This window comes from Mauremys mutica, chromosome 4, assembly GCF_020497125.1.
Source record: "Mauremys mutica isolate MM-2020 ecotype Southern chromosome 4, ASM2049712v1, whole genome shotgun sequence".
NCBI lineage: Eukaryota > Metazoa > Chordata > Testudines > Geoemydidae > Mauremys > Mauremys mutica.
Window position 1 is genome coordinate 149,917,655 of NC_059075.1, and position 27,342 is coordinate 149,944,996.

At 47.6% G+C, this 27,342-nt stretch overlaps 1 protein-coding gene across 1 annotated transcript; it reads left to right on the forward strand.

Moving 5' to 3' along the window:
• Nucleotides 1–16,200: 16,200 nt before the first annotated feature.
• On the forward strand, nucleotides 16,201–19,782 carry LOC123369111 (E3 ubiquitin-protein ligase rnf213-alpha-like). The gene has a single exon (XM_045014471.1). It carries the CDS (start codon nucleotides 16,201–16,203, stop codon nucleotides 19,780–19,782), a length of 3,582 nt encoding a protein of 1,193 aa, XP_044870406.1.
• Nucleotides 19,783–27,342: the final 7,560 nt, after the last annotated feature.

A 27,342-nucleotide genomic window follows, 5' to 3' on the forward strand; every position in this document is an offset into this window, starting at 1 on the left:
CTAGGGAAGCATGTGATCAGAGTCAATCTGGAGAGAGCCAGCCTGGAGCAAGGTGGAGTGAGTTGTGCCTCTCTGCCTTAGGGAGCAGCCTGTTCTCTCTCTCTCTCTCTCTTTCTCTCTTGGGATCCTTGCATGTTATTGTTATGAATTCTAAAAAATAAAGTAATGTCATGATGCAAACTTCCAGCAAGAGTATTTTATATATTTTTTATAACTTCTGTGTGTGCCATGAACATACCGGAGCTCAGCACTGTCTGAAAATCACCTCTTTTAAAAAGGGCCAGATTGGGCCCCCACAAATCACTGGTCACTGAGTCTATGGACTTAGAATCATCCCTTTTTCCCATTTCAGCTTGGCTTATACTAGAAGTTCAAGACCCAAGAATTGGAATCTGGCCATGATTTTCAGAAGCGACTAATGATTTTGAATATCCAGTTTGAAACACTTTAACAATGGGTGCTCAGATATGTCTGAAAGGCTCCTTTATGATGATTCATTTGGTCCCAACAAATCATAGCACCATTACTTCTGCATATCTTTGTCCTCTGTATATAATAACTTTAAAGATCTAGAATGATTCTTCCCCCTTCACTGGTAAGATGAAATGAGTAAATTTCTAAGATTCAAACCCTTGCAGAATGACTGATTCTGAGATACTTTATATTGGCCTTGATAGGTGCACATGTTGGTCCCACAGAATAAAGGCACAGCAGCATTTATCTTTCTTAACTCTGTTTTCCAGCCTTCTCTCAATAACTGTATTTCACTGCAACTGCCAGGGGATATCGCTGAAAAGGATGCTCAAGGAGACCAGAAATACAAGATGGACTGTAAAATGTACAGCCTGGCTCAGCTCACTGAGCTGCAGAACAAGCTCATGCTGATAGCCACAAAGGCTGAGCAGGGCAGAGAAGAGGTGAACAGGTTTCTGGAGGTAAATCCCGATCTTTGCATTAACCAGGAAACGTGAGACTTTTTGCACTCCTTAATATTTGGGCTTCCCTTTGATGGGAAACTCCATTTCTCCAGCAACATGCCTTTCTGATGCAGAACTCATATTTTGGAGGAGACTGTCTCGTGCCTTTAGTTCAGTGTTAGGAGGCTGGGGGGCCCTGCAGTTGGGCTCTGTGGGGGAAAGAGGTGGGTATCTGGGCAAGGGGGGGGCATGGCTGGGCTCTGAGGGGAGGGGGCGAGTATCTGGGCAATGGGGGGGTCCCATAGCTGGGCTCTGGGGGGGTTGTAGGTGTCTGGCCCCCCAGCTGAGTTCTGGGGATGGGGCAGAGAAACAGGAACTGGGTTGTCGTAGAGGTTTCTTTAACTTTCTGCTCCAGGGGGAATGTTTGTGTGTATCTGTATTGTTACAGACATACTTGCTGACAGGTAATTTGAAATGAATTACCAAAATAATTTAAACTGGCATGATTATGTAGTGTAATTTTGACAGATAACATATGCAGAATTTTTAAAGATTGTGCGCAGAATTTTTTAATTTTTTGCACAGAATTCCCCCAGGCGTAACATGCCCAACCCACTGATATATTTTCCAGCCATCTGATTTCTTGCAGGGCTGTCATGTGTATGTGACATTTCTCTAGTTCAGGAGTGGGCAAACTTTTTGGCCCAAGGGCCACATCTGGGTGGGGAAATTCTATGCAGGGCCATGAATGTAGGGCTGGGGCAGGGAGTTAGGGTGTGGGAGGGAGTGCAGGAGAAGGTACAGAGTGCAGGAGGGGGCTCAGGGCAGGGGCTTGGGGTGCAGGCTCCAGCCCGGCGCTGCTTACCTTGAGTGGTACCGGGGTGGCAGCATCGCGCAGCAGGGCTAAGGCAGGCTCCCTGCCTGGCCTGGCCCTGTGCCCTCCTGGAAGCAGCTGCCACCACGTCCCTGCAGCCCCTGGGGGAGATGGGGCAGAGGGCTCCGTGCGCTGCCCTCTCCTGCGGGTACCTCCCCCGAAGCTCCCATTAGCCGCGGTTCTCCATTCCTGGCCAGTGGGAGCCGCGGAGGACAGCACCTGCAAGTGAGGGTAGCGCATGGAGCCCTCTGCCTCCCCCAGGGGCCGCAGGGACGTGGTGCCGGCTGCTTCTGGGAACAGCACGGGGCTGGCAGTCCCATAGGCTGGATCCGGCCCACGGGCCGTAGTTTTTCCACCCCTGCTCTAGTTGCTCCTCTACATTTTGGAGGGCTCTTGGCCTATATAAGCTTAAACTGTTCCATGTTCCTAGTATCCAGTCCTTCTATCACTGAGGTCATTTATCCATATCACCGTTCGTGTTTTTTCCAGGTTTATTGGAAAGTTTCTTAACAGGTGTACTTTTTATGGGATAAGGTTGTTAGCTTTATGTACAATTTGCAATCTGGAGAACCAATGGATTGCTCCTTGGTCTGGAACCTATCCTGTCCAGTGCGGGAGACCCTGTCAGTAACAAAGCTACCACCAGCTCAGCTCTCAGGGTCATAAGCATTCAAGCCCCTCTACTACGTCCATCCATAAGCATTTAAGCCCCCTGTTCTTAAATACAGTGCCAGCCTGAGAAATTCTTCCCTCAGCCATGTATTCGTATTCCCAAGCTCCATCCTTCAGCCATGCAGGGCTCACCTGTTCAGACTGGGTTATACACCTGTTCACTGAGGATGGACCAGGATGGCAGTCTCCCTGATAGTTCCCCAAAACCCCCTCCTAAGCAGGGCAGATGTCTTGGCATTGCCTCATCCACTGGTTATACATTGAGACAAAGTTCTGTCCTTGACTCCGTAGGTCCTGCGTTTCCTGGCGGATTTTGCTAGCCTCAGAGGCTCACTGTGACCCTCCACGTAGCCCTTCTCTTTCTAGAGCAGGGGTCCCCAACATGGTACCCATGGGCACCATGGCGCCCGCGGGGGCATCTAAATGCGCCCGCGTCCTGGCCGGCGATGGAGCATCCGCCGAAACGCTGCCGATTTTCTGTGGCATTTCGGCGGTGCTGCCTCTCAATGATGCCGCTTGCCGCTCACAAGAGGCATCATCAAGAGGTGTCGCTGCCGAATTTCTGCGGCATTTTGGCAGCGACGCCTCTCGATGATGCCGCTTGCTGCTGACAAGTGACGTCATCGAGAGACGTCACCGCGGAAATGCTGCAGAAATTCGGTGGCATTTCGGCAGATGCTCCACCACTGCCACGGTCCTTCGTCTGGCGCCCGCCACATGAAAAGGTTGGGGACCACTGCTCTAGAGGCAAGGGTCACAGCTTACTGAGCCATTTTCATCATAAGCCAGCAAGGGAGGTGAGGAGAAGCAACCCTCCCTTGCACAGTCTCTGTTGTCTCAGTGATTAATCAGGGAGGTGAGGGGGGGAGCCCAGGCCCACCCTTTACTCCGGGCTCCAGCCCAGGGACCCTAAAATTAGCAGCTATGGTAGCTGACTTTTTGGAAATAGGACATGTACAATTCCCTGGGCCACTTCCCCACAGCAGCCCCCACTCAATATCTCCTTCACCATTACCTCAGGGCCTCCTTCCTTGCATCTGATATGGATTTGTACTGCTTCATTCCTCCAACAGAGCGGCTCCCTCCTATAGCTCCTGACACCCACGCTTTCACTGACTCACTGGGAGGCTTTTAACTAGTTTCAGCCAGCCCCTGATTGGCTTCAGGTGTCCCAATCAACCTAGCTATCTCCACTGCCGTCTAGAAGGATCTTAATTGGCCCCAGGTATCTTGATTAACCTGAAGCAACTGCCATTTGGTTACCATGGTACCAGGGATTTGTTTAGCCTGGGGCTAACATACCTATTCCTCACTACTTTACTGTAGCCATTTGGCCTTGCCCCATCACAACATGTACAAGATTAAACTGACTTTCAACAGAGGGCACAAAATGGATGGCATAGTTTGATACAGGCAAACAAAAAAGCATGGCATAACATGGTATGGGCCTGCCTCCTTCTGTCACACCAGCCATCCCAATTTTTCTTCTTTTAATCCAGTGCACTCTTATACTCAGTTATACATCGTGGCAATGAATGAAAAATGGTGGCATTTAAGCACCTTAAGAAAGGGAGAGAAGTTTTGATTCAGTTCCGTTGACATCAATGGGCGCTATGTTGGGTTTGATCAACAAAGCACTAAGGCTCTGCTTGTCAGAAGGGCTCACAAGCGCTACGTGAATGACTGATTTTTGTTGTCCACTGGCTGTTTTGGAAAAATAAAATTAAGAAGAAAACTCTTTCAAGTCAACCCAAAATGATTTTCTTTTTAATTTTCAGCCAACCAAAAAGTTGAAGAAGAATTCATTTTGGGTCGAACAAAACATTTTGATTGACCCAAAATAAAACATTTTATTTTAGAGCTTTTAAATATGTTTTCTAAGGTTTTTTTAAATAAAATTGAAGTAAATTTCAAAACAAAAAGTTGTTTGAATTGAAAAATAGAAAAGTTTTCTTTAGAAAATGTCTAAATAAAATGTTTCAATTTTTCTGGAATTCTCTTTTAGGGTTTTTCAGTGGGAGGATTGACCAAAACAATTTGATGTATTTGACATGAATTCCTGAAGGTTTTAGTTGACCTGAAGCTACTTTTGGGGGGGGGAAGGGGAGGGAAGCTTCAGCCAACATGTTTCTTCTCCCACCTCTAGTTGTCACTAACCCAGTTGTGTAATCTGTCCTCAGCACCTACCAAAATCAGGCCCTAAAAGGTTGGGTCTTATAGAAGCATAGTAGCGCTGTGTTGAGATCAGCAAAGATTCTTGAGTGGAGCTGGTGGGAAAATATTTTTTCCCTATGGAAAATGTCAACAAAATGGGAGGGGGGATTGTTGTTGTTGAAAATTGCAGAGAAGTTTGACTTTTTGGTGAAAAATAAAAAAACACAAATTTTTAGCTGAAAAACCCCAATATTTTGATTCTCAAATAAAAGCAGGGCCGCCCAGAGGGGGGGGCAAGAGGGGCAATTTGCCCTAGGCCCGGGGCCCCCACAAGAGTTTTTCGGGGCCCCTGGAGCGGGGTCCTTCACTAGCTCCAGGGGGCCCGGAAAACTCTTGCGGGGCCGGGCCCAGGAGCTTCTTCTGCTCCCGGTCTTCGCCGGCGGGGGGGTCCTTCCGCTCCGGGGCGGAAGGACCCCCCACTGGCGAATTACCGCCGAAGCGGGACCCGCCGCCGAAGTTCAGCTTGGTCTTCGGCTGTAATTCGGCGGCGGGGGGCCTTCCGTTCCAGGACCTGCCACCGAAGTGCCCGAAGACCCGCGGTGGGGACCCCCCGCTGCCAAATTACCGTTGAAGACCGAACTGAACTTCGGCGGCGGGTCCCGCTTCGGTGGTAGGGGGGCACTTCGGCGGCGGGTCCCGGAACGGAAGGGCCCCCCCGCTGTCGAAGGCCCCAGGCCCCCGGAATCCTCTGGGTGGCCCTGAATAAAAGTGCTATATATTAATCAGTAGCCTTAAAGAATTCACAGTTTTTAATGTATTTATCCTCACAACTCTCATGTGAGGCAGGGCAGTTATCCCCATTGTAAAGAGGGCAAACTGAGAGGCTGAATGACTTGTCCAAGGTCACACAGGAAATCTGAGGTAGACCAGGGAATTGAACCTGGGTCTTCTAAGTTCTAGGCTAGTGCCCAAACTACTGGACCATCCTTCCTCTCAAAATGCCACTGTACTGCCTCATGGGAGTTGTCGTTTGGGTGCCTCATGTTTCCATTCTACTCTATAGGCGGGGCTCCCTAATTGTACTACATCTCCCATGATGCACCATTGTCTCCACCCACGGCAAGGGAAAATGGTTGCATCATGGAAGATGGAGACCAGCTGAGGAGCCCAGCCCATAGAGGAGAATGGGGACGTGAGACAACAACTGAACAACAACTCCCATGAGGCACTATAGAAGGATATCAAAATAGAAATATCAAAATATTCCACAAAAAGTGGATCCTTTTCATGTCAGCATTCTGGTTACCTGATGTAAAAAGAGAGAGTCTGGATGTCCCAACATGAATCCCCACGTAATCAAATTATTCAAATTACCCAGGTTAAGATCCTTAAAGGAAAGTATAATATTCATATGGACCTAATGATCTTGAAAACAAGCTGTATTGTATAAATTCTATGTTCCCATTGTGTATTTGACACAATACAGATCCTGGAAAAAATTGAAATGGTTGGGAAGATCTACTTGCAACTTCTCAGCACTGGCAACATCCTTTTCATAGACTGGAAAGCTGAAATTTATTGTGACCCCAAACGCAAAGTAACAATATATGCTGAATTTGGAATAGCCGGAATCCTTGTTCAGAGCAACAAACCCGTCCTGGAAGAATTAGATGGCATTTGCAAAGTCATGGAGCATTGTCTTGTAGAGTGGAAGAAATATCTGGAGACTCAAAGGAACAATTATTGTCATCTAAACATGTTCACTGCACGCCAACTCTTCTACTTGTGTAGCAAGTTAGCCCAACTGCATGAAGGACAAACAGAAGCACAGGTTCTCAATATGCTTTCTGTTTTCAAGCATGATGTTAAAGAAGAGGATATCAGAGAAGCATTAAAGAGAGCACTTGAAACTCCAGCAGAATCTGTTGATATATCTGAGAAAGATGATCAGTTGGTGTCCTGGAATGACTACATCGTTAAATTTCCTCAGCTCATCCAAGATCTCGTTGAGTCTGGGTATGACGAATCAGTGGGTAAGGCAGCTCTGCAGAGTTACCTGCCAAACTCAGCCATTACAGTGCATATGCTTATGGAATTTGCCTTAGACTACGCTGATGAAGAGGAAAAGATTGAAGAGCTGAGCAAATTATACGACGAGCAGAGAGAAGCCTTTCTGCAGAAGTCCATGAACTTTAAAAACAGGATCAGAGATGTGGATCCATCTGCCTTCCAAAGCCTTGCGAAAGATGAACTGGCCACTTCCTTTGAGAATTTGCCATCTATCTACACCAAGGTGCATTTGCTCTGGAACGCTTACTGCAGCAAGCTCTCTGGCCTGGTGTCAGACAAATACATCAGCCTGGATGTTTTCGGTGAAATGTTGAAATACCTGCCATCTCCTGAAACCGCTGTCATTGAGAGAAATTTACCAGTGGGTTTGGAAGCGGGGAAGCCTTGCCTTGTCACATGTAAAGAAGAGCAGATGTTACCCTCCTTGCTGTCAGTCTATAGGCACTCCGAGGTGGCACCTCTTCCAACATACGATGAGGTGCTGGTCTGTACCCCTGAGACAGAGGAAGAAGACATTGAGCTGATTGTGAGGAGAGCTCTTTCTCCAGACCCCAGACACAAAAAGATCTATTGCTTGCTTGGTGCAGAAAAATTAGTTTACAAAGTCTCCAAACAACTGGAGTCCTCCTTCTTCCACTTCACACAGTCTTCCAGCCTTGCCGATTACAGGTTTCTTATCTTCTGTGACTCCAAAGCTCACAATTCTTATGTTATGACGGCCTTCGACACATACAAAGTCGCCTTTTCCTGTAATTCTGAAGTAGAAATTCAGAAATACCTGAAGGCGCATCTGAGAGTGCCCAGTGGGGTGGCATCTGTTGCTCAGGTCTTTGAAGAACCATTTCAACAGAACATGAAGTTTGTATTTTCAGAGCGAGCTGGCATGGGTAGGTTTTAGTAGAGATTTAATCTGGATTATACTTGTTCTGATGAGTATGAATTGAATACAAATTAAGGGCTAGATTCTGATTTGCCCTTATGCACTGGGAGATGGAGCAGAATCAGTCTTCTCTGTCCAAGCTCTTCTCACGGTGCCCCAGAGTACATAGGGAACAGGTAGACCCGTGGCCTACACATGGGGATCAAGGTCTAGCTAGAGCTGTAGCTGTGGGCACACTTTCCCTGTGAGGCTCCCAAGTATCTTCAGACATTTTTAGTCAAATAGGCTGTTGGTCCAGACTTGGCTCTGGGGCTGCAGGAGGTGGCATAGGCGCCGGCTGAAGAGACTTTACATCAGAATGGAGCAGAAAATCTGCCCTCGGTTTCAGCTCTGCTTTATGCTCTTTATTGAGGGGGTGGGGATTCAGAACCTGAACGGGGCCTTTACCATTAAGAAACCTCATGTTACAGCAAGTGACTATAACAGGGTTCAAAAAAGAACTAGATAAGTTCATGGAGGATAGGTCCATCAATGGCTATTAGCCAGGATGGGCAGGGATGGTATCCCTAGCCCACTGTCTCTCAAATGCGGCCACCAGGGGGTTTCCCTGCAGCCACAGCAGTTTCCTGGGCAGTGGGGGGAAGCATGAGCTCCTCCCCTTCATCTTTGTTGCTCCTGCATGCGCTGCTTCTCTGGAGACACAGGTGGGGCGCACAATGTTTAAGGAAGAAGGCGAGCAGCAAGGTGAGCAGTGGGTGTGAGGGGTGAGTGGTGAGGCAGGCGGCGGGGCCTGGCAGAGGAGTAAGGAGGCGAGTGACGAGCCAGCTGCAGGGTGAGGAGGCAGATGTGGGGGGAGCTGTGAGCGGGGGAGTGAGGAGGTTAGCAGGGGAGAGGAAGAAAGTGGCAGGGGGATAGTGAGAAGGCAAGCAGTGAGGTAAGTGGCGAGGGGGCCCATGTGGAGGAGTAAGGAGGTGAGCGGTGAGCCGGTAGCAGGGTGAGGAGGCGGTGGGGCGGGGGGGGGGAACTGGCTGTGAGTGGGGGAGTGCAGAGGTGAGCGATGAGCCAAGTTCTCGCGGCGGGCAGGAGGTTGTCTGTGGCGGGGAGTGAAGAGGCAGATGGCAGGTTGTGCGGTGAAAGGAGATGAGCAGTGGGTGGGGGACTGAGGAAGGATGCAGGAGGCGAGCGGTGGGCGGCGGGGTGAGGAGGTGAGCAGTGGGTGCATGGGTAATGGGTGGAGCCCCCCTTTGAGGAGGCTAGCCCCCAACTTGACCCTTCTGCCCACATCCCTCCCCCCCCAGCTGCCCAAGACCCCCTGTGCCTGTAGCCACAAGCCCCCAGCCCAGAGAAGCCCTGAGTGCCTCCACCCCCACCCAGCCAGAGGAGCCCCGGGCTCGCCGAGGCCCCAAGACCCCGCACACATACACACCTGCCCGGAGGAGCCCTGGGCTGACTGAAGCCTGGAGCACACCACCCCTCATCCAGAGGATCTCCAGGCTGAGCCCCTGCTCCTGCCCAGAGGATCCCCGGGCCAGCCGCAGCTGTGCCTACACTGCCCTCCCCAGACCCAAGCCACCCAGAGATGTTTTTCATTATAATTTGGACTTCTATTATGTCAAAGCATTTTTTAATTTACTTCAGAATTGTTATACAGACAACCACTTTTACTAAAAAAAGCAAAAGAAACAATAATAAAAAAGACAAGAATGTGCAAAGCACCTTATTTGTGTTTCTATTCTGTTAGGTCCAGTAAAGAATAGAGATAACTGTGCATGATTTATATTACTGAGTCTGCAAAACACCCCAAAACCTTACATAAATAAATTACAATGATTTGGATGTGTATATATATATGTGCATATTACTTTATTAACTTTAGGAAAAATAAATAATTTTAGGAAATAGTGTCAGTGCCGCCAGCAGCAAGAGCTAGTGGCCACACTCTGAGGCCACCAAAAAAATTGTTGCAAGAACCGCTGCCCTAGCCTCTGTTTGCCAGAAGCTGGGAATGGGCGACAGGGGATGGCTCACTTGATCATTACCTGTTCAGGTGCCCCAGAGGGAATGAACAGGAATTGGCCATTGTCGGAAGACAGGGTACTGAGTTAGATGGACCTTTGGTCAGACCCAGTATGGCCATTCTTATATTCTAATTTATGGCATGCCTAACCTGTGGCGCGAAGGAAAGATTTCTCCAATGTAGAATCTTCTTTTAACTCCCAACTTGAAGAAAAATTATTTTAAAAGGCCAGATATTCAGCCTGTGTACATGAGCGTAGCTCCACTTACTCCAATGGCTCACTCCAATGGATAGTCCACAGATGTGAATGGAGCTATGGCTGATTTTCAGCAGATGGGGATCTGTCCTTCTCTGTTTCAGGTGAAGAAATAGAAACATAAAGACGGAATATGAGAAGACAGAGCTCTGTAGAAATGGAATTTCAACCTTCTCTCTCATTTTAGGGAAGTCTTTGTTTGTAGCAAATACCACCAGAAAAGCCAAAACCCGACTAGAGAATGCTGGGCTGAGCCACAAAACCATTAGGCTGACGGATTCGGAAATAGATTTTGGATTTCTCCTGGAGGAGCTTCGCTCACTGGAACAGAAACCAAATGAGGCTGGGCCCAGGATCTTCCATATTGACATATCCCCTGTGGTAAGTGTCTTTACTGAGCACAATCTCCATAAATAGTATATTAGTTCTTCTATAAGTTTTAGTTATGGGGGGGGTCCCCCTGTTTCGCCTCCTTTGGTTACTGGAACATCCCGCGAACCCCAATCTTTAAGACTTGCCAGATCTGTATGAAGCGCATGCCCAAAAGTGACCCCGACTGTGGTGTTCCCCTCTAGTGTTGTCTGGACCAGTGATCTGCTAGGCCACTCCAATCCTTGACTCTGGGAGCCAGCCTTACCCTGCTGTGCTGTGAGAACCCCCACTCCTGGGCTGTTCATGCACAGCCTCTGGCATGTAAGCTGCTCCCAGCTATTTGCAAGCGAATGACACTAGCCAATATCTCTGGGCCCAGAAACAACCCTAGGAACCTCCGTCTTGCAGTGTCCAGTTATACCCACTGGAGGCGCCCATCTCTTTCACCTGGCCAGAAGCGGCACCGCAGGGCAGAGATGGCAGAGCCACCTCAGCAGTTGTCAACACCCACGAAACACCCATTAGACCACCCTCGGAGTCGTGTCCAGGCACAGAGCAACCAAGGGGGCAAGCATTGATGCCGACACGGTCGACTCCAGCAGCGAGGGAGGAGCTGTTGTGTCTGGTGCGCACAGGCTCCCTGGCATGTACCGTGGTTGAGCCTGGCTTCTGTCAACACTGGAGACCTTTGCAGTGGCGTGAGACATCATCGCCCTGATGGACTCTGCATCACCACAGACCGTGGTACCACCTCCGTGGTACAGTCTAGGGGCAAGACAGCCCTGATTCGCCCGGCAACTCCTCCGGTGGAAACATGGCACTGGTCCCGGTCCCGGATCCAAACCCGCTCCAGACAATGCTCGCAGTCCCGACGATGCTCACAGTCCCGGCACCGCTTTCTCTCACTGCACCGGTCATACTCGCATTGTCGGTCGTACTCACGGCACCGCTCTGGCTCATGGCAAGAAACGGTACTGGCTGGATTCCTGACGTCACTCTCGGCACTGCTCAGCGCGCCAATCTCCCTCCTGGAGCCAGTCATGGCACCGATCCTGCAAACGGTCGTCATCGTGGTCAAGGTCTGGATCTCGGTACCGGACCAGGCCCCGGCACCTCAGCAGCACCGCTCAACAGCGACCCAGTACCGATTTCCATCACGTCCTGGAGAATCGACAGTCACATTCAGCACCGCCCTGGCCCTCATGCTCTGCCTCTCGCTCGTCGCAGTCCGAGGGGGGCTTGCGTCCAGGATACCATGCCCCTGGCCAGGGCGAGGGGGATGCCGGGCACTGGCATGAGGAAGGCCACGATCCCAGTCAAGGACCACCTCAATGGTCCTTTTGGACCCCGTGGGCATACCACCAAGCACAGGGGGTACCGTCTGGGGCCTCCCGCTCGGCTCACTCAGAGCGTTGGGTGCCAGAGGGGTATGGAAGCTGCAGCCCCCACCTCTGGGCATGCTCCAGACCCTCTAGCCCCTGTAGCATCCTCCTCATCTTCCCCAGATGAGGCAGTGGCAGGGACAACAATCTCAGGTCCTCCTCCAATAGACCTTTGTGCCCACCAGGACCTCCTATGTAGGGCGGCACGTAATATGAACCTCCAGGCAGAGGAGGTGGTGGAGCTGGGGACCCAGTGGTTGACATCCTGTCAGCAGAGGCCCCGTCCCGAGTGGTTTTGCCCCTCATCCGTACCATCCACACCACTGCCAAAATGATCTGGCAGATGCCTGCTTCTATCCCTACAACGGCTAGAGGAGTGGCGAGGAAATATTTTGTTCCCTCCAAAGAGCATGAGTACTTATACACTCACCCACAGCTGTGTTCACTAGTGGTGGCCTCGGTAAACGAGAAGGAGAGGCATGGGCAACAGGCTCTGACACCCAAGTCGAAGGATGCCAGGCGCCTCGATTTGTTTGGGCGCAAGATCTATTCCTCCTGGGGGCTACAGCTCAGGGTCGCCCCCAGGTATTCCTAAGCCACTATGACTATAATTCATGGAACTCCATGTTGAAATTCAAAGAACTAGGGCCCCCAGAATCCAGGGACGAGTTTGGGGCTCTAGTGGAGGAGGGTAAAATGGTGGCCAGGACCTCCTTACAGGCCTCTTTAGAGGTGGCCGACCCGGCTGCCGGGACCCTTGCTTCGGGCATAGCCATGCACCGCATATTGTGGCTTCAGGTGTCAGGTTTGCCTCCAGAGCTACAGCAAACCCTACAGGACCTTCCATTTGAAAGGCATGGCCTGTTTTCTGAAAGTATGGACTCTAGACTAGAGAGCCTCAAAGATTCTAGGGCTATAATGCATTCCCTAGGAATGCACACACCGGTCACCCACCGTAGACCTTTTAAGCCGCAGCCTCAACAGTCCTACCCTCCTCCTCGGCTGAGGCAGGATTTTTATTCCCACCCCCAGCCTGACTCTCTGGTGGTGGATGCTGATAATCAGCAGGAGAGAGAAGGCTTCCAAGGCCCTTCCCCCAAGAATAGGGACGCAGAAAAGTCAGACCTGTTCGGACAATGAGGGGATTACAATTACGAATATCCAACCAGCAGGCCATCGTCAGCAGGTATTCGTACAACACCTGCTTGGCGATGGCTAAATTCACGGAGTTGCTCCCCTTGGACTCCCGTGCCAAGTTTTCAGCGTTGGTTGAGGGAGGGCAACTGATCTCAAGGGCGTCCCTTCAGGCGGCCCTGGACGGGGCAGATGTGGCCACCAGGGTGACAGCCACAGGAGTGGTTATGAGAAGGGGCTCATGGCTACAGGATTCTGGCCTCCCCTACAAGGTCCAGCAAACCATTCAGGACCTGCCTTTCAAGGGTGAGACACTCTTCTCAGAGAGAAATGACAGAAGACTAAACAACCTTAAAGACTCCAGAGCCACCCTCAGGTCCTTGGGCCTCTATGTGCCTTCAATGCAGCGGAGACACTCCCCCCGCAGCCTCCTCAACAGTTCAGTCATCAGAACTGCCAAGATGGCTCCAGAAGAAGGAATCGAAGCAGCAGGAGAAGACTGTGTCAACCCTCTGGCCAGGGCTTGGGACAACCGGCCTTCTGAAGGTGTGGTCGAGGACAGCGCACCAGAGCAAGGTCTGCCCGTGTCGTCACAACGCATTTCGTCATGGATCACATCCTGCATTCATGAGTGCTACAACCTGGCGGGGGTTCCCGCACCCCCAATCACTGCGCATTCTACCAGGGCGCAGGCTTCATCAACAGCGTTTCTGGCACAGGTCCCCGCTCAGGAAATCTGCAGAGCGGTGACTTGGTCTTCCATCCATACTTTCACCACACACTATGCGATTACCCAGCAGGCCAGAGACGATGCAGCCTTCAGAAGAACAGTGCTCCAACCAGTGGACAACTCCGACCCCACGTCCTGAACTTGGGCTTGTGAGTCACCTGATTGGAATTGACATGAACAAGCACTTGAAGAAAAAAACGGCTACTCACCTTCTTGTAACTGTTGTTCTTCGAGATGTGTTGTTCATGTCCATTCCAATGCCCATCCACCTACCCCTCTGTTGGAGTTGCCAGCAAGAAGGAACTGAGGGAGTGGTGGGTCGGCAGGGCTCTATATTGAGCGCCATGAAGGTGCAACTCCTGGGGGCACCCAGGCCGACCCACAGATGCTGATAAGGGAAAAATTCTTTGGCTACTGTGCACATGCGCGTGAACATACCTGATTGGAATGGACATGAACAACACATCTCAAAGAACAACAGTTATGAGAAGGTGAGTAACCATTTTTTCTCTTTTGTTGATTTATTGGGTCTTCACTAACTCAAAGTTTAGTAACAATGGGAAGCAATGAACAGCTGACATTTTGATGGAGCAAAACTGACCAGTCCTGCATCTTTCTTGACAGGTCTCGAAGGGTCTTTACAAATTACTGATTGAGTTGTGCATTCTGAGACACATCCAAAGCCCTGATGGCATGGTCTGGAAGTGCAGAGAGTCGCATCTTTATTTGATTGAATACCTGGTGAGAGGAAAAGGCATAAGCAGCACAAGAAAAAAAGAGGTACTCTCCAAATGTTATGCACAGTGAATAGCAGGTATTCTCAGGAACCTAGCAACATGCATGTGATAGTAGCATAAAGAGCACCTTGATGGACTACAAATCTTTGGCCCCTATTGTACAGTCCAAAAATAGAGAAAAATGAATAAGCTGTATAAAATCATTTCTGTTGGAGGAAATACATATTGTCAGTACTAGAGCTGTTTGGAAAATGGAACTTCCATTCTCTAGGGAAATCTGCTATTTCAATTTTTCGTCCAAAGTTTGGAAAGTTCTGAAAAGTTTTGATTCAGAAATATCAAAATGAAAAATGCAACATTTTTGACTGAAAGAAAATGTTTAGTCATGTCAAAAGGAATTTTTTTTTCATTTTAACATTACCAAATCAAAACAATTTTTGACATGATTCAAAACAAAAAAAATTTGTTTCCAATTTTTATGGAAAACTGAAAAATGTAATCAAGATGTAATCAAAATCGACCCTTTCCTGCTGAAAATTTCAATGAAACCACATTTTCTGACAGGAAATGTTTTCAGTCAAAAAATTTCGGCCAACTCTAGTCAGTATCCAGAGGAGCATTAGGTTGGCCACATTGTATATGTATATGTTAAAGTTAAGGGGCCTGCCTTGAACCTTGTGATTCAAGTGGCTGTTACCACTCAAGAAAGAGATCTTGAGAGTCATTGTGGATAGTTCTCTGAAAACATCTACTCAATGTGCAATGGCAGGCAAAAAAGCTAACAGAAAGTTGGGAATCATTAAGAAAGGGATAGATAATAAGACAGAAAATATCATATTGCCTCTATATAAATCCATGGTACACCCACATTTTTAATACTGTGTACAGATGTGGTTGCCCCATCTCAAAATAGATATACTGCAATTGGAAAAGGTTCAGAAAAGAACAAAAATGATTAGGGGTATGGAACGGCTGCCATATCAGGAGAGATTAATAAGACTGGGACTTTTCAGCTTGGAAAAGAGACAGCTAAGGAGGGATATGATAGAGGTCTATAAAATCATGACTGGTGTGGAGAAAGTAAATAAGGAAGCGTTATTTACTCCTTCTCATAACACAAGAACTAGGGGTCACCAAATGAAATTAATAGGCAGAAGGTTTAAAACAAAAAAAGGAAGTATTTCTTCACACAATGCATGGTGAACCTGTGGAACTCCTTGCCAGAGGATGTTGTGAAGGCCAAGACTATAACAGGGTTCAAAAAAGAACTAGATAAGTTAATGGAGGACGGGTCCTTCAATGGCTATTAGCCAGTGTCCCTAGCCTCTGTTTGCCAGAAGCTGGGAATGGGCAACAGGGGATGGATCACTTGGTGATTACCTGTTCTGTTCATTCCTTCTGGGGCACCTGGCACTGGCCACTGTCGAGAGACAGGATAGTGGGCTAGATGGACTTTTGGTCTTACCCAGTATGGCTGTTCTTATGAAGCTATTTATACCTATGTGATGCTACCATTCTGATCTAATAATGTTGTATAAATAACAGCACAAGGTGCCAAACAGTGGAAATTAGGACCCAAGGTTGGTACGATCATCAGCTATACACAGAAGTGTGCAAGAGGCAAGACCATGGGACTATATTAGAGTAAAGCTTTTTTTCATAGCAGGGCTTATAGCCTACCTAAAACTGGCTACTGCTCATCTTTAAAAGTTTTGTGAATTAAACACTATCATCTAGAAAGATGAGATGGTTCTATTTGAGGATTTGCACTGTCTAACATGGTTCTACCTTACTCAAATTCTTTGTGCTATAATAATTAAGTCACCCTCGTGGATAATATGAATGTCAATTTGTAGATGATTGCTTCAGTTTGTTTGGGTAACTTCAGTGTTTATAAAGCTTTAACTCCTTATCATATGTCTTTTAGATGACGAGTGAAATGGAGAAAAGATTTCTAAATCTCCTTCCAGCTGTGAAATGCATATCACCAATAGAAGTACTAGAGATGCTTAAAAATAACCGTTCTGGAGCGCCTGCTGAAGTGGAACAGCAGCTACTGGACAGTGACACGTTCAGGGGTGATGCCTTCCAAAGGTCATACCAGTACATCAGCAGATACCAGCAAAAGGCCAATCTAGACAGCTTCTGTTTCACCCCTGGGAAGATTGAAGGGACCCAGGAAGAGTGTCTGAGTCTCTTGTTGAAGTCTTGTGGGAGAAAGAACCCTTCCTGGACTGAGCTCAGCAACTTCACGCGTTTCCTAAACCTCCAGCTGATGAAGTGTGAAAACTCAGTGTTCTGCAGTAGCAAATTAGCCAGAGAGGGATTTAAGGGCTTCAAGGCGTTTGTGATAAAATTTATGATCACCATGTCCAAGGACTTTGCGTTGCCTTCCCTAGCCATGGCAGATGAAAGCTCACCCAGCGAAGAGGAGAAAATGGACGAGGACAGTGTATTGGGAGGGTACCAGTTAAGACGCAAGTGGGAGCAAGAGTCTCATCCCTACATAATTTTCCATGCTGACAACCACTCCATGGAGTTCTTGGGTTTCCATATCAATCGGAGTTTTGATGCTGTTGATGCACATTCACAGGCTGTTTTAGAGGAGAAGGTTATTGATCGACATTTATATCTCACGCTTGATGCTCAGAAAGTCCCTTTCAATAAGAAATTTGAAGATCTGTCCAGGCAAGAACAGCTAGAAACTCTCTGCAGCGTATTCGGTGTGAGAAGCTCCCAAGACCCCGATGAATCCTACCAACTGACCCTGGACAATACCATGAAAATGCTGGCCATTCACCTGAGGTTCCAGTGTGGGATCCCCGTGATCATCATGGGCGAAACAGGCTGTGGGAAGACCAAGTTGGTGCAGTTTATGTGCAGCTTGCAAAGAGCAGGAAGGGATGTTCAGAATATGATGCTAGTGCGCGTTCATGGAGGCACCAGCTCCAAAATCATCCACCAGAAAGTCAAGGAAGCCATCGAGCTGGCGCACTACAATGAAGAGACACACAACATGGACACGGTGCTGTTCTTTGATGAAGCCAACACCACCGAAGCCGTGTTTGCAATTAAAGAGGTCCTATGTGACCAGAGTGTGAATGGAGAGCCAATCTCCACCACGCGCTTAAAAGTGGTGGCTGCTTGCAACCCTTACAAAAGGCACACCAAGGAAACCATTGAGAAGCTAGAGAAAGCTGGCTTGGGGTACAGAGTTCGGAGTGAAGACACCCTAGAAAAGCTGGGCTTCATCCCTTTGAGGCAGCTGGTGTATCGGGTGCAGCCTCTTCCACCGAGCATGTTGCCTCTTGTCTGGGACTTTGGGGAACTAAATGAAAAGACTCAGAGTCTGTACATCAGACAGATTGTTAAATCCATCGTGAAAGACAAGCTTCCCAAAGAGAACATGGATGTTTTTACCTCCGTCATTTTCACCTCCCAGAAGTTTTTAAGAGAAAAGAAAGAGGAATGCAGAATCGTCAGTCTCCGGGACATAGAGCGCTGCATGGGGGTGCTGCTGTGGTTTTATAACTTAAGAGATCTGCTTTTTCCTCTTATCGACGAAAAAAAGAGTGAGGCTCAACAGTCAAAGGATTATGACCCATCCATTCATGCCCTTGCAAAGGGGTGTGAGAAAGATCAAATATTTGCATTAAATGAAGCACAAAGATCTCTGCTTCTTGCAGTTGGAGTTTGCTATTATGTATCTCTCGAGAGTCGCCAAGATTATCTGAAAGAGATAGCGAAATGCTTCTCTGTGCCTGAATCCCTGCTTCAGCTAGAGATTGTACTTTGCCAAGAGGTGTTCCTGGATAACCTCTCTGTTCCCAAGACAACAGCACGGAACGATGCCCTAAGGGAAAACATCTTCATGATGGTCATATGCATGGACCTGAGAGTGCCGCTCTTCCTTGTCGGGAAGCCAGGTAGCTCCAAATCCCTGTCTAAGACCATAGCTGCTGACGCAATGCAGGGCAGATTATCTAAAACAAGATTGTTCAAACGGTGCAAGCAGATCCAGCTGGTGTCATTCCAGTGCAGCCCTCATTCCAAGCCCGAAGGAATCATCTCCACTTTCAAACAATGTGCACAGTTCCAAAGGGGCCAGAAACTGGAGGAGTTTGCCTCTGTGGTTATCCTGGATGAGATAGGCCTTGCAGAAGACTCACCTGAGATGCCCCTGAAGACACTGCATCCTCTTCTTGAAGACGGTTGCGTTGATGATGAGGCCCCAGAACCGTACAAAAAAGTTGGCTTTGTTGGCATTTCGAACTGGGCTCTGGATCCTGCTAAAATGAACCGGGGCCTCCTTGTGTTCCGGACCGATCTCAACAAAGATGAGCTGGTGAAGACGGCCAAGGGAATCTGTGCTGATGATCTGCATGTTACCAAGATTGAGCATTTGTTCCCCTCTCTGGCTGACTTCTATTGTGAGGTGTTAAAAGAACAGTCCATGGAATTTTTTGGGCTCCGTGACTTCTACAGCCTCATCAAAATGATACTGTCCTATGCCAAGGACATAAAAAGCATCTCCGAAGAAGAAAAGCTCATTGCAAAAGCAATTCTGAGAAACTTTGGAGGTTCAAAAGATCTGAATCCTTTAGCTCTGTTCAGAAACTACTCACCCATATCTCTGCCTTCCAACTTAGAAACCAGCCATACAGTTCATTTGTTACAGGAAAATTTAGACAAGAAACAGACTGGGTTTGTGTCTAGATACTTGTTGCTGTTAACAACAAACCATGCGGCTTTCCAGATCATACAGATGACCAACCTCATGGACATAGAGAACTGTGATATTATATTTGGCTCGGGTTTCCCGCGGGACCAAGAATATTCACAGGTGTGTCGGTCTGTTAACAGAGTGAAAATCTGCATGGAGACAGGCAGGCCCGTCATTCTCTTAAACATTCACAACCTGTACGAAAGCCTTTACGATGCACTGAACCAGTGCTTTGTCAGGTTAGGAGGGAACTATTATGTCGATCTTGGCCTTGGCACTCACAGGGTTAAATGCCGCGTGAAGGAGGAATTTAGGTTGATTGTGATTGAGGAGAAGAACGTGGTTTACACGCAGTTCCCCACCCCGCTGTTGAACAGGCTGGAGAAATACTGCTTGGAGATGAACACCATTCTGCACTGGCAGCAGAAGAGGCTGACGACACAGCTGAATGAATGGGCCAAGTTGTTCGTCACTATCGAGAACATGGATTTCTGCTGCACGAGGCCGGCAGACCTGGCTCCACAGGAATGTGATGTTTTCATTGGTTTCAGCGATGACACTGCAGCCACTGTTGTTCTGCAGTGCTGTCCGAGTGGCCTTCAGGGGATCTCTCTGTCCAGTGAAGAGTCAGTCCTCGCAGCTTCGAAAAGCAAACTCATAGAGTGTGCAACCCCTGATTCCATCCTGCGCCTCAAATATTCTCCTCTGGAGGACACAGAGCAGATTCAGGACCTGTACTTTGGAAAGCAGAAGCACAATGGCCTGATTGACATTCTGAGGGTGGCAGTGAATCAACAGTCAAATACAGATGGCACCAATGGACTGTGCCTGGAGGTGAGATGTTTTATTTCAGTGTTGTTATAATGGGCCTTTTTCTCAGAGGTGTGAGGCAACCAGAACTCCAGCTGATTTGTATGATAGCTGCAGGTGCACAGCACCCCAGAAAATACAGCTTTAGTCAACTACTACTAATTATTATTTATCCTTTGTATTGAGGTAGCATCGATAGACCCCAGTTATGATCGGAGCCCAGTTATGCTAGGCACTGTACAAACATATGGAAAGATGTTGATAAATTGGGTATGGTCCAGAGAAGAGTCACAAGAATGATTAAACAATTAGAAAACCTGCCTTAATAGCGAGAGACTCAGGGAATTCAATCTATTTAGCTTAACAAAGAGAAGGTTATGGGGTGATTTGATTACAGTCTATAAGTTTCTATGTGGGGAACAAATATTTGATAATGGGCTCTTCAATCTGCTAGGTATAACATGATCACATGAATGGAAGTTGAAAATAGACAAATTCAGGCTGGACATGAAGCATAATTTTTTTTTTAACAATGAGGGTACTTAATCATTGTAGCAACTTACCAAGTGTTACAATGGGACTGGCAGTTTTTAAATCAAGACTGGATTTTTTTTTAAAGTTCTACTCTGGTTCAAACAGGAATTGTTTTGGGAAAGTCCTATGGCCTGTGTTATATAGGAGATCAGACTGGATGATCACATTCGTCAATTCTGGCCTTGGAATCTATTAATTGAAGTTCTTGGCTTCAACAAATTCTTGTGGCAGTGAGTTCTACGGGCTAATTGCATATGTGAAAAATTATTTCTTTTTATCAGTTTTGAATTCCCCACCTTTTATTTTCATTCACTGTCCCCTTGTTCCTGTGTTATGAGACAGGGAGAACAGATGCTCTTGATCTCCGTTCTCTAGACCAATCAGTAGACTTGGATCCAGCCCCCTCATATTCATCTTCTGTCTATGGTAACAATCCCATTCTTTAAATCTTTCTACGGAGCTGCATTTTTCTAGATCCTTTGAGTGTCATGACAGGTGAAATGTTTGTGGTTCTGAGAGACTAAGAGGTTAGTTTTAAAATACAGAAAAAAAAATCTATATATAAGAGCATAGGATTGGAAGGAATCTTCTGGAACATCTAGTCCAGCCCTTGCTTTCATAGGCAACCCTGTCAGATAATTCCCTTCATAAATTTATCAAATTGCCTCTTAAAACCAGTTTGGATTCCTGTCCCGATTGCTCCTATTGGGAGACTGTTCCACAACTTCCCTCGCCTGACGGTTAGAAACCTTCTTCTAAACTTATTCATGGCCAGTTTATCGCTATTTGTTCTTGTGCCAACATTGTCCTTTAGCTTCAATAACCCTTCTCCCTCCCTCATGTTTGCTCCCCTCGTGTATTTAGAGACAGCAATCAAATCCCCTCTCAGCTGGCATTTTATTAGGCTAAACAAGCCAAGCTCTTCTAGTCTCCTTTTGTAAGATCAGCTCTCCGTTCCCCTGAGCATCCTAGTAGCTCTTCTCTGCTTCATCAAATTCATATGTAGGTGGGTTTCTGCTAAGTGCCTATTTGCCAGGGCCGGCTCCAGACCCCAGCGCGCCAAGCGCGCGCTTGGGGCGGCATTTTGCCGGGAGGGCGGCAGGCGGCTCCGGCGGACCTTCCACAGTCATACCTGCGGGAGGTCCACCAGAGCCGCGGGACCAGCGGACCTCCCGCAGGCATGACTGTGGAGGGTTCGCTGGTCCCGCGGCTTGGGTGGACCTCCCGCAGGCATGCCAGCGGATGCTCCACTGGAGGCATGGGACCAGCGCACCCTCCGCAGGCACGTCTGCAAGAGGTCCCCCCGGAGCAGCGGGACCGGCGACCGGCAGCACGCCCCCTGCGGCACGCCCCCTGCGGCATGCCGCCAAATTCCTAGAGCCACCCCTGCTATTTGCCCAACTCTGTCTGCATCATACCCAGCAGTCCTAACCTGGTCAAAGATCCTCCAGCCTTCTTCACTGACCCAAAGCCCATTAAGTCAAAGAGAGGCATTATTATTGTGTCCATTGCAGGAAACTCTTATGATCCACTAATGTTTGGTTTTGCCGCCTCAGGCTGTGGTCTTGTCAAAACCCATACGGCAAGCAAGGCTGGGCTGGATCAGTCCCTGAAGGGGACATGTTTCAAAACAGGGCTCTCTCCCCTCCCAGTCAGTGCTGACTCCAGTGCCCCAGTGCGGTGCTAGGGAGTGCTGTGCTGCAGGAAATAGGATGGTTTGTCTCTTTGGTTTTTCAACAAAAAGTCAAAATTTTCCATGTGAGGGGAAAAAAGCATTTTCATATCAGCTCTATTGGGCAGTCGTTCAAAAGTCCTTTAAAGAAATTATTTTATTGCAGTTTTCCTACATATTTGCAACAGTAAAATCAGGCGCAAAAATCTTGCCTAAATTGACTTCTTTTTTCATAGGTTTCTACACATGCAAGACTTCTAAACCAGAGAGATTTGGAAATTATAAGAAAGGGACTGAACCTCAAAAATAAAATCCACTGTCTTTTTCTAAGTCAGTTTGATACAGAACATGCATTCCGCCGGGAACTTAGGTAACAGGTGTTTTTGGCCCTATCTTTTTGTTGTTTTTTAACCTTGTGTGTGATTTTTTTATGTCTTCAATCTTGTTTTTTTAAAAGAAGCTAAAGAGATTTTTTTCATCATATGCAGTAAGTTTTTCAGAGAATCGACAGAAGAGAAACTGCTCTTTGTCCAGTTCAGCTTTGATGAGCCACAGAGCAGCAAACGACTCCTTGCCTGTGCAAAGTAAGCAGCTTTTCTTACCATTTTAGGTCTCAATACTGTGGAGGAGTTAAACATGTGCTTAAGCGATTTGCTGAATCGGGACCTTATAAAATAACCATGGTAGTTCTGTGCTAGTTTATCCTCCTGCTGACAGCATTTCCAGCCCTCCACCCTATTGTAGTGTCTTTTAGGGAGAGGTGAGTGGGGAAAAATAAGGCTGCCAAATGAATCTTGGAGAGCAGTTCTGCACAAAAGTAGATTTTCCCATAATCCGGTCATTTTGGGAGCTGGGACGAGAAGAAAAATCACCAGAGTTGGCAACAGAGTTGGCAAGTTTTCTTTTAACGTCTTAGTGTTATGATGGATATTAATGGCACAAATGTCATTAACCACTGTAAACAGAGGGGGTGTCTGATTATGCTGATATCACCTTATCTAATGGTAAAAAGGCAAAAGCAGACTGAGGGCTGGTCTAAAACTTAGGTCAACCTACCTATGTTGCTCAGAGATGTGAAAAATTCACACCCCTGAGAGATGTACAGTACTAGGTTGATGGAGTAATGCTTCCATCAACCTAGCTACCACCTCTCGGTGAGGTGGATTACCTATAGCGATTGGAGAACCCCTCCCATTGCTGGAGTGAGTGTCTACACTGAAGTGCTATAGCGGTGTGGGTGCAGTGCTGCAGCTGTGCTGCTGCAGCAGTTTATGTGTGGACATAGCCTTAGTCTCAGATGTTACAGTGGAGAATGGAAACAGGGTAAAATCCTGGCTTCACTGAAGTCAATAGGAGCTTTGCCATTGACTTCAAGATATCAGGATTTCACTCAGAGGGAAGAGATGGATGGAAAGACAGATAACACATCTTCTGTCTTGATCGTGGCCTAAAGGACCTACATGGGAAGGAGATTTCTGAGAACAAAGAAGGCAGAATGAGATCCAGTTGCTGGGAGCTTTGAAATGAAACAAATTCAAACTAGAACTAAGGTGCAAATTGTTGACAGGAGGGGAATTCACCATTGGAAAACAGCTCCCCTAGGGATGGGATGAAGTCTCCATCACTGGGAGTCTGTAAATCATTGCTGGGCATCTCTTTATAAAAGCTCTACTCTAGCTCACACAGAAGTTATTGGGCCAGATACAGGAATCACTACGTGAGATTATTTTGCCTGCGCCATGCAGGAGGTCAGACTGGATGGTCAGAATGGTCTTCTGGCCTGAAGATCTATGAAGCTGTGAATCTTACTTCTGTTGTATCTTCAGGTACTGCATAGTGGATGAGAGATTAAAACCAGAAACAACCGGTCCATCACACATTGTTATCATAACCAAAGTCCCAAGGATACTCAGGGGGTGCAGCTACCTGGCATTCAGTGGTGGTAAGAATGTGTTTTTTGTTGGGAAAGGCTTGAATGAAGAAGAAAGCAAGAGGGATCGCTAAAATTATTGCAACATTTGAGTCATCTTAACTGTCTTGATCACTGGTTACGGTGGAATTTTAAGTAGCACACAAGGCCCAGAATTTTAAAAGTATTTAGGCATTGCTGTGCTCAACACCGCACCACCTAATGTCCATTTTCTAAAGGGATTTAGGCACCTAGGAGCCAAAATCCCATTCACAGTCAATCCCATTCACATTTCAATCCCTTTTGAAATTGAGATTTAGGCTCCTAAATAAATTAGGTGTTGCAAAGCAGAGCCCAGCTACACCTACATAATTTTAAAGATCTGGGCCTCAGTGATTTAGAAACACAAGTCCCATTTCAATTGAACTTGTGCTCCTAAGTCACATGGGGGAGAGCTAGTCAAAATTCAACCAAAAACTGGAGTCTCAACAAAAAAAAACTATTATTTTTTTCCCAGGAAACGGTTTTGGGTTTTTTGGGTTGGGAACCCCACCCCCTTTTTGATCACAATTTGAAATGTTGATGAAAAATGTCACAGAAATGTCAAAAAAATTCTGTTAGTGCTAGTTGGGAACTCTTAGAGAGAAAGGCTGGTGGTGCTGGCTGTTCAAGAAAGCAAGCCTTTCCCCCAAATGATAAAAATCACATGCCTACAGAATGGGGGACTGAATAATACTTGAAAGCAGTGACCCTGCAAGGATCTAGGGGTCACTAGCTCAGGGGTCTAAATGCACCCATGTCCTGACCGGCGCTCGAGCATATGTGCACCACTCCAGGGGGTGCCAGAGCCGGTCCCCTATGGTTATTGCTGAAGGGAAAACTTCTGGCACCGGTGCACGTGGCGAGCACACACACCTAAGTTTAATGGACATGAGCAACACATCTTGAAGAACGCCAGTTACGGAAAAAGGTAACTGTCTTTTATTGTGCTCAATACAGGGGTAATTAGGTGCAATTTAATGGCCTGTGCTATACAGGAGATCAAACTAATCATCTAATAGTCCCCCTGACCTTAAACTCAGTGACTCAATGACGTTTTGTGGTGTATTCTGTTTCCGCCTCCCCAGGTGAATGGTGCACTGTTCACTTGGATGATCTGCTGCCTCCCGAGACCTTTGCAGCCAATCTGGGACAACTCTCCAAAATGACAGTCGCTGAGATTTTCATGAACAGCACCCGGCAGGGAACCGACACAGGTAACCGACTTCTTGCTTTAAACCCATCTCTGACTTGGTGTTTTACCTTCTGCCATTTCCCTGCCCCATAAGGGGATGGTAACATCCGTGGATTGAAGTTTAATCGAATAAGGAGACGTTACTCTACTCTAAGAAGCGACTGTGCAGATGGAGCTGTGGGGTTCCATACATGTTCTCTCTTAGGACTCAATTGTGATTTGGCTACACACCCGCACAGAGGAGTAAGAATGGGAAGGGAGTCCCATAACACTCCTGCCTGGGCCATCTACCCCAGGGGGTCCAGTTGCGCAGGAGTCAGAGGAGCTACTTGGTCACTTACTCTCAGTCTGGTGTGGGTGGACAGGGAGTGGCAGGGAGGGATGGAGTGCTGCACTCGACAATACACCTAGGGTGTCACATTGTCTGCACATGCTGCGCTTAGTGACACTTGCGTAGCCCCTGTTAAATTATATGCCACAAATTGGACAATTCCATGGGCAATGCACGGTCCAGAGTAGAATCTGACTTCTTCTCATGGGGCAATATTAGCTCTGCTGGGCTAGAAAAGGAAAATGCAGTGAAAGTGAAGCAAAAGTAAAGCTTTAGACAATGGATCTGACTCCAATACACAAGAGAGGGGTTTTTTGTTTTTGTTTTTTTACAGATTCCTTTTCAGCTTAGAATCAAAAAGCTGGGTCACACTTTCCATGAATGTTCCATTTATAAATAATCTTGAAAGGTTTAATAAATGATATTTTAGTAAATAGTTAATCTATCGTTATTGATTATTATAGAGCCTAATATACACTTAAGCTTATAACCATAGCCTGTACCCACCTCTATGCACCTTCTGATGTGTTCAAAATTTGAAGTGGAACTCTCCTCCCATTTTCCAACCAGCTCTACTGGTTTGTCATGTGAGCTATTTGTTTCGCTGCAACAGATAAGTAACATGCAGTTACTCATCATTCAAGGTTGTCCAGAGGATTTTGCTGCCCCTGAAGACGGTAAAAAAGCCAATGACTCCCCAGAGGAAAATGTAAGTTTCTTATTTAACTTACCTGCCATAAGTGAGAACTATCAAATCCAGTGCCAGCTCTTCATATATAACAAGACCAAATTGGGGAGGTCTCTGCTTGTGCGATTCCACTGCCCAAGGGAGGAAAGGTGGCAGGGCATCACGCCTGCTGTTTTAGAGGAGATCATCAGCCATTCTCCCTTGTTAAGTAGTGTGGGAAAGTTGGCCCTGTGGTAAGGCTCTAGGCGTAAGCTTCAGGAGTTCTGGGTTCCAGTCCTGGCTCTGTCACTGACTTCCTGGGTGACCTTGGGAAAGTCACCGAATGTGTCTGGGCGTCAGTTCCCCCTTGTGACTGAGAGGGGGAATAGCACTGCCGACGACATGCGGATAAACTCATCGGTGTTTGTGAGGTGCTGCAGAGATGGGGCAACATGAGATAGGTACAGGAATTGCAGCCTTGAGATGCGGCATGTGCCTCCCGAAACTGCTACAGAGATTGCCAGGGAGCAGCGCAGGTGCTATACTGCTGATGTCCATAAAAGTGAAGAGGAAGGATGGTCTAGTATCAGGGGCGGCTCCAGGCCCCAGCACGCCAAGCGCGTGCTTGAGGTGGCATGCTGCGGGGGGCGCTCTGCCGGTCGCCAGGAGGGCGGCAGGCAGGCTGCCTTCAGTGGCATGCCTGCAGAGGGTCCGCTGGTCCCACAGCTTTGGTGGAGCCGCAGGACCAGTGGACTCTCTGCAGGCACGCCTGTGGGAGGTCCACCAAATCCATGGGACCGGGGACCTCCCACAGGCAAGCCGCCGAGGGCAGCCTGCCTGCCGTGCTTGGGGCGGCAAAATACCTAGAGCCGCCCCTGTCTAGTATTCTGGGCAGTAGCCTGGGACTCAGGAGACCTGCGTTCAGTTCCTTGTTTTGCTGCTAACTGCGACCCTAAGTCAGTCACTTAGTCTCTTTGTGTCTCAGTTCTCATCTGCCCAATGGGAACAATAGCATTGCTCTGCCAAATATTTTTCCAGCTGCAACTGATTGGCACTGAATTCATGATCAAACAAAGTGTCCAGAAAGCTGTGATCCAGCTGGAGGATAAGCAAGACAACAGCCAGCGAGCTACAGAAAGGATACAGATTCTCTATGATGCACTTTTTCAGTCTCAGAGCAAAAATATATGTGAGTATAAACAAAGGCCTTGTATTTGTGTGTGACTGGATATTACAAGAAGTTTTAAGAACAAACTGGATGGATTAG

What these genes read in the sequence shown, in the direction of transcription:
- LOC123369111 (XM_045014471.1), top strand. Translation starts at nt 16,201, where the DNA reads ATGCTTAAAAATAACCGTTCTGGAGCGCCTGCTGAAGTGGAACAGCAG.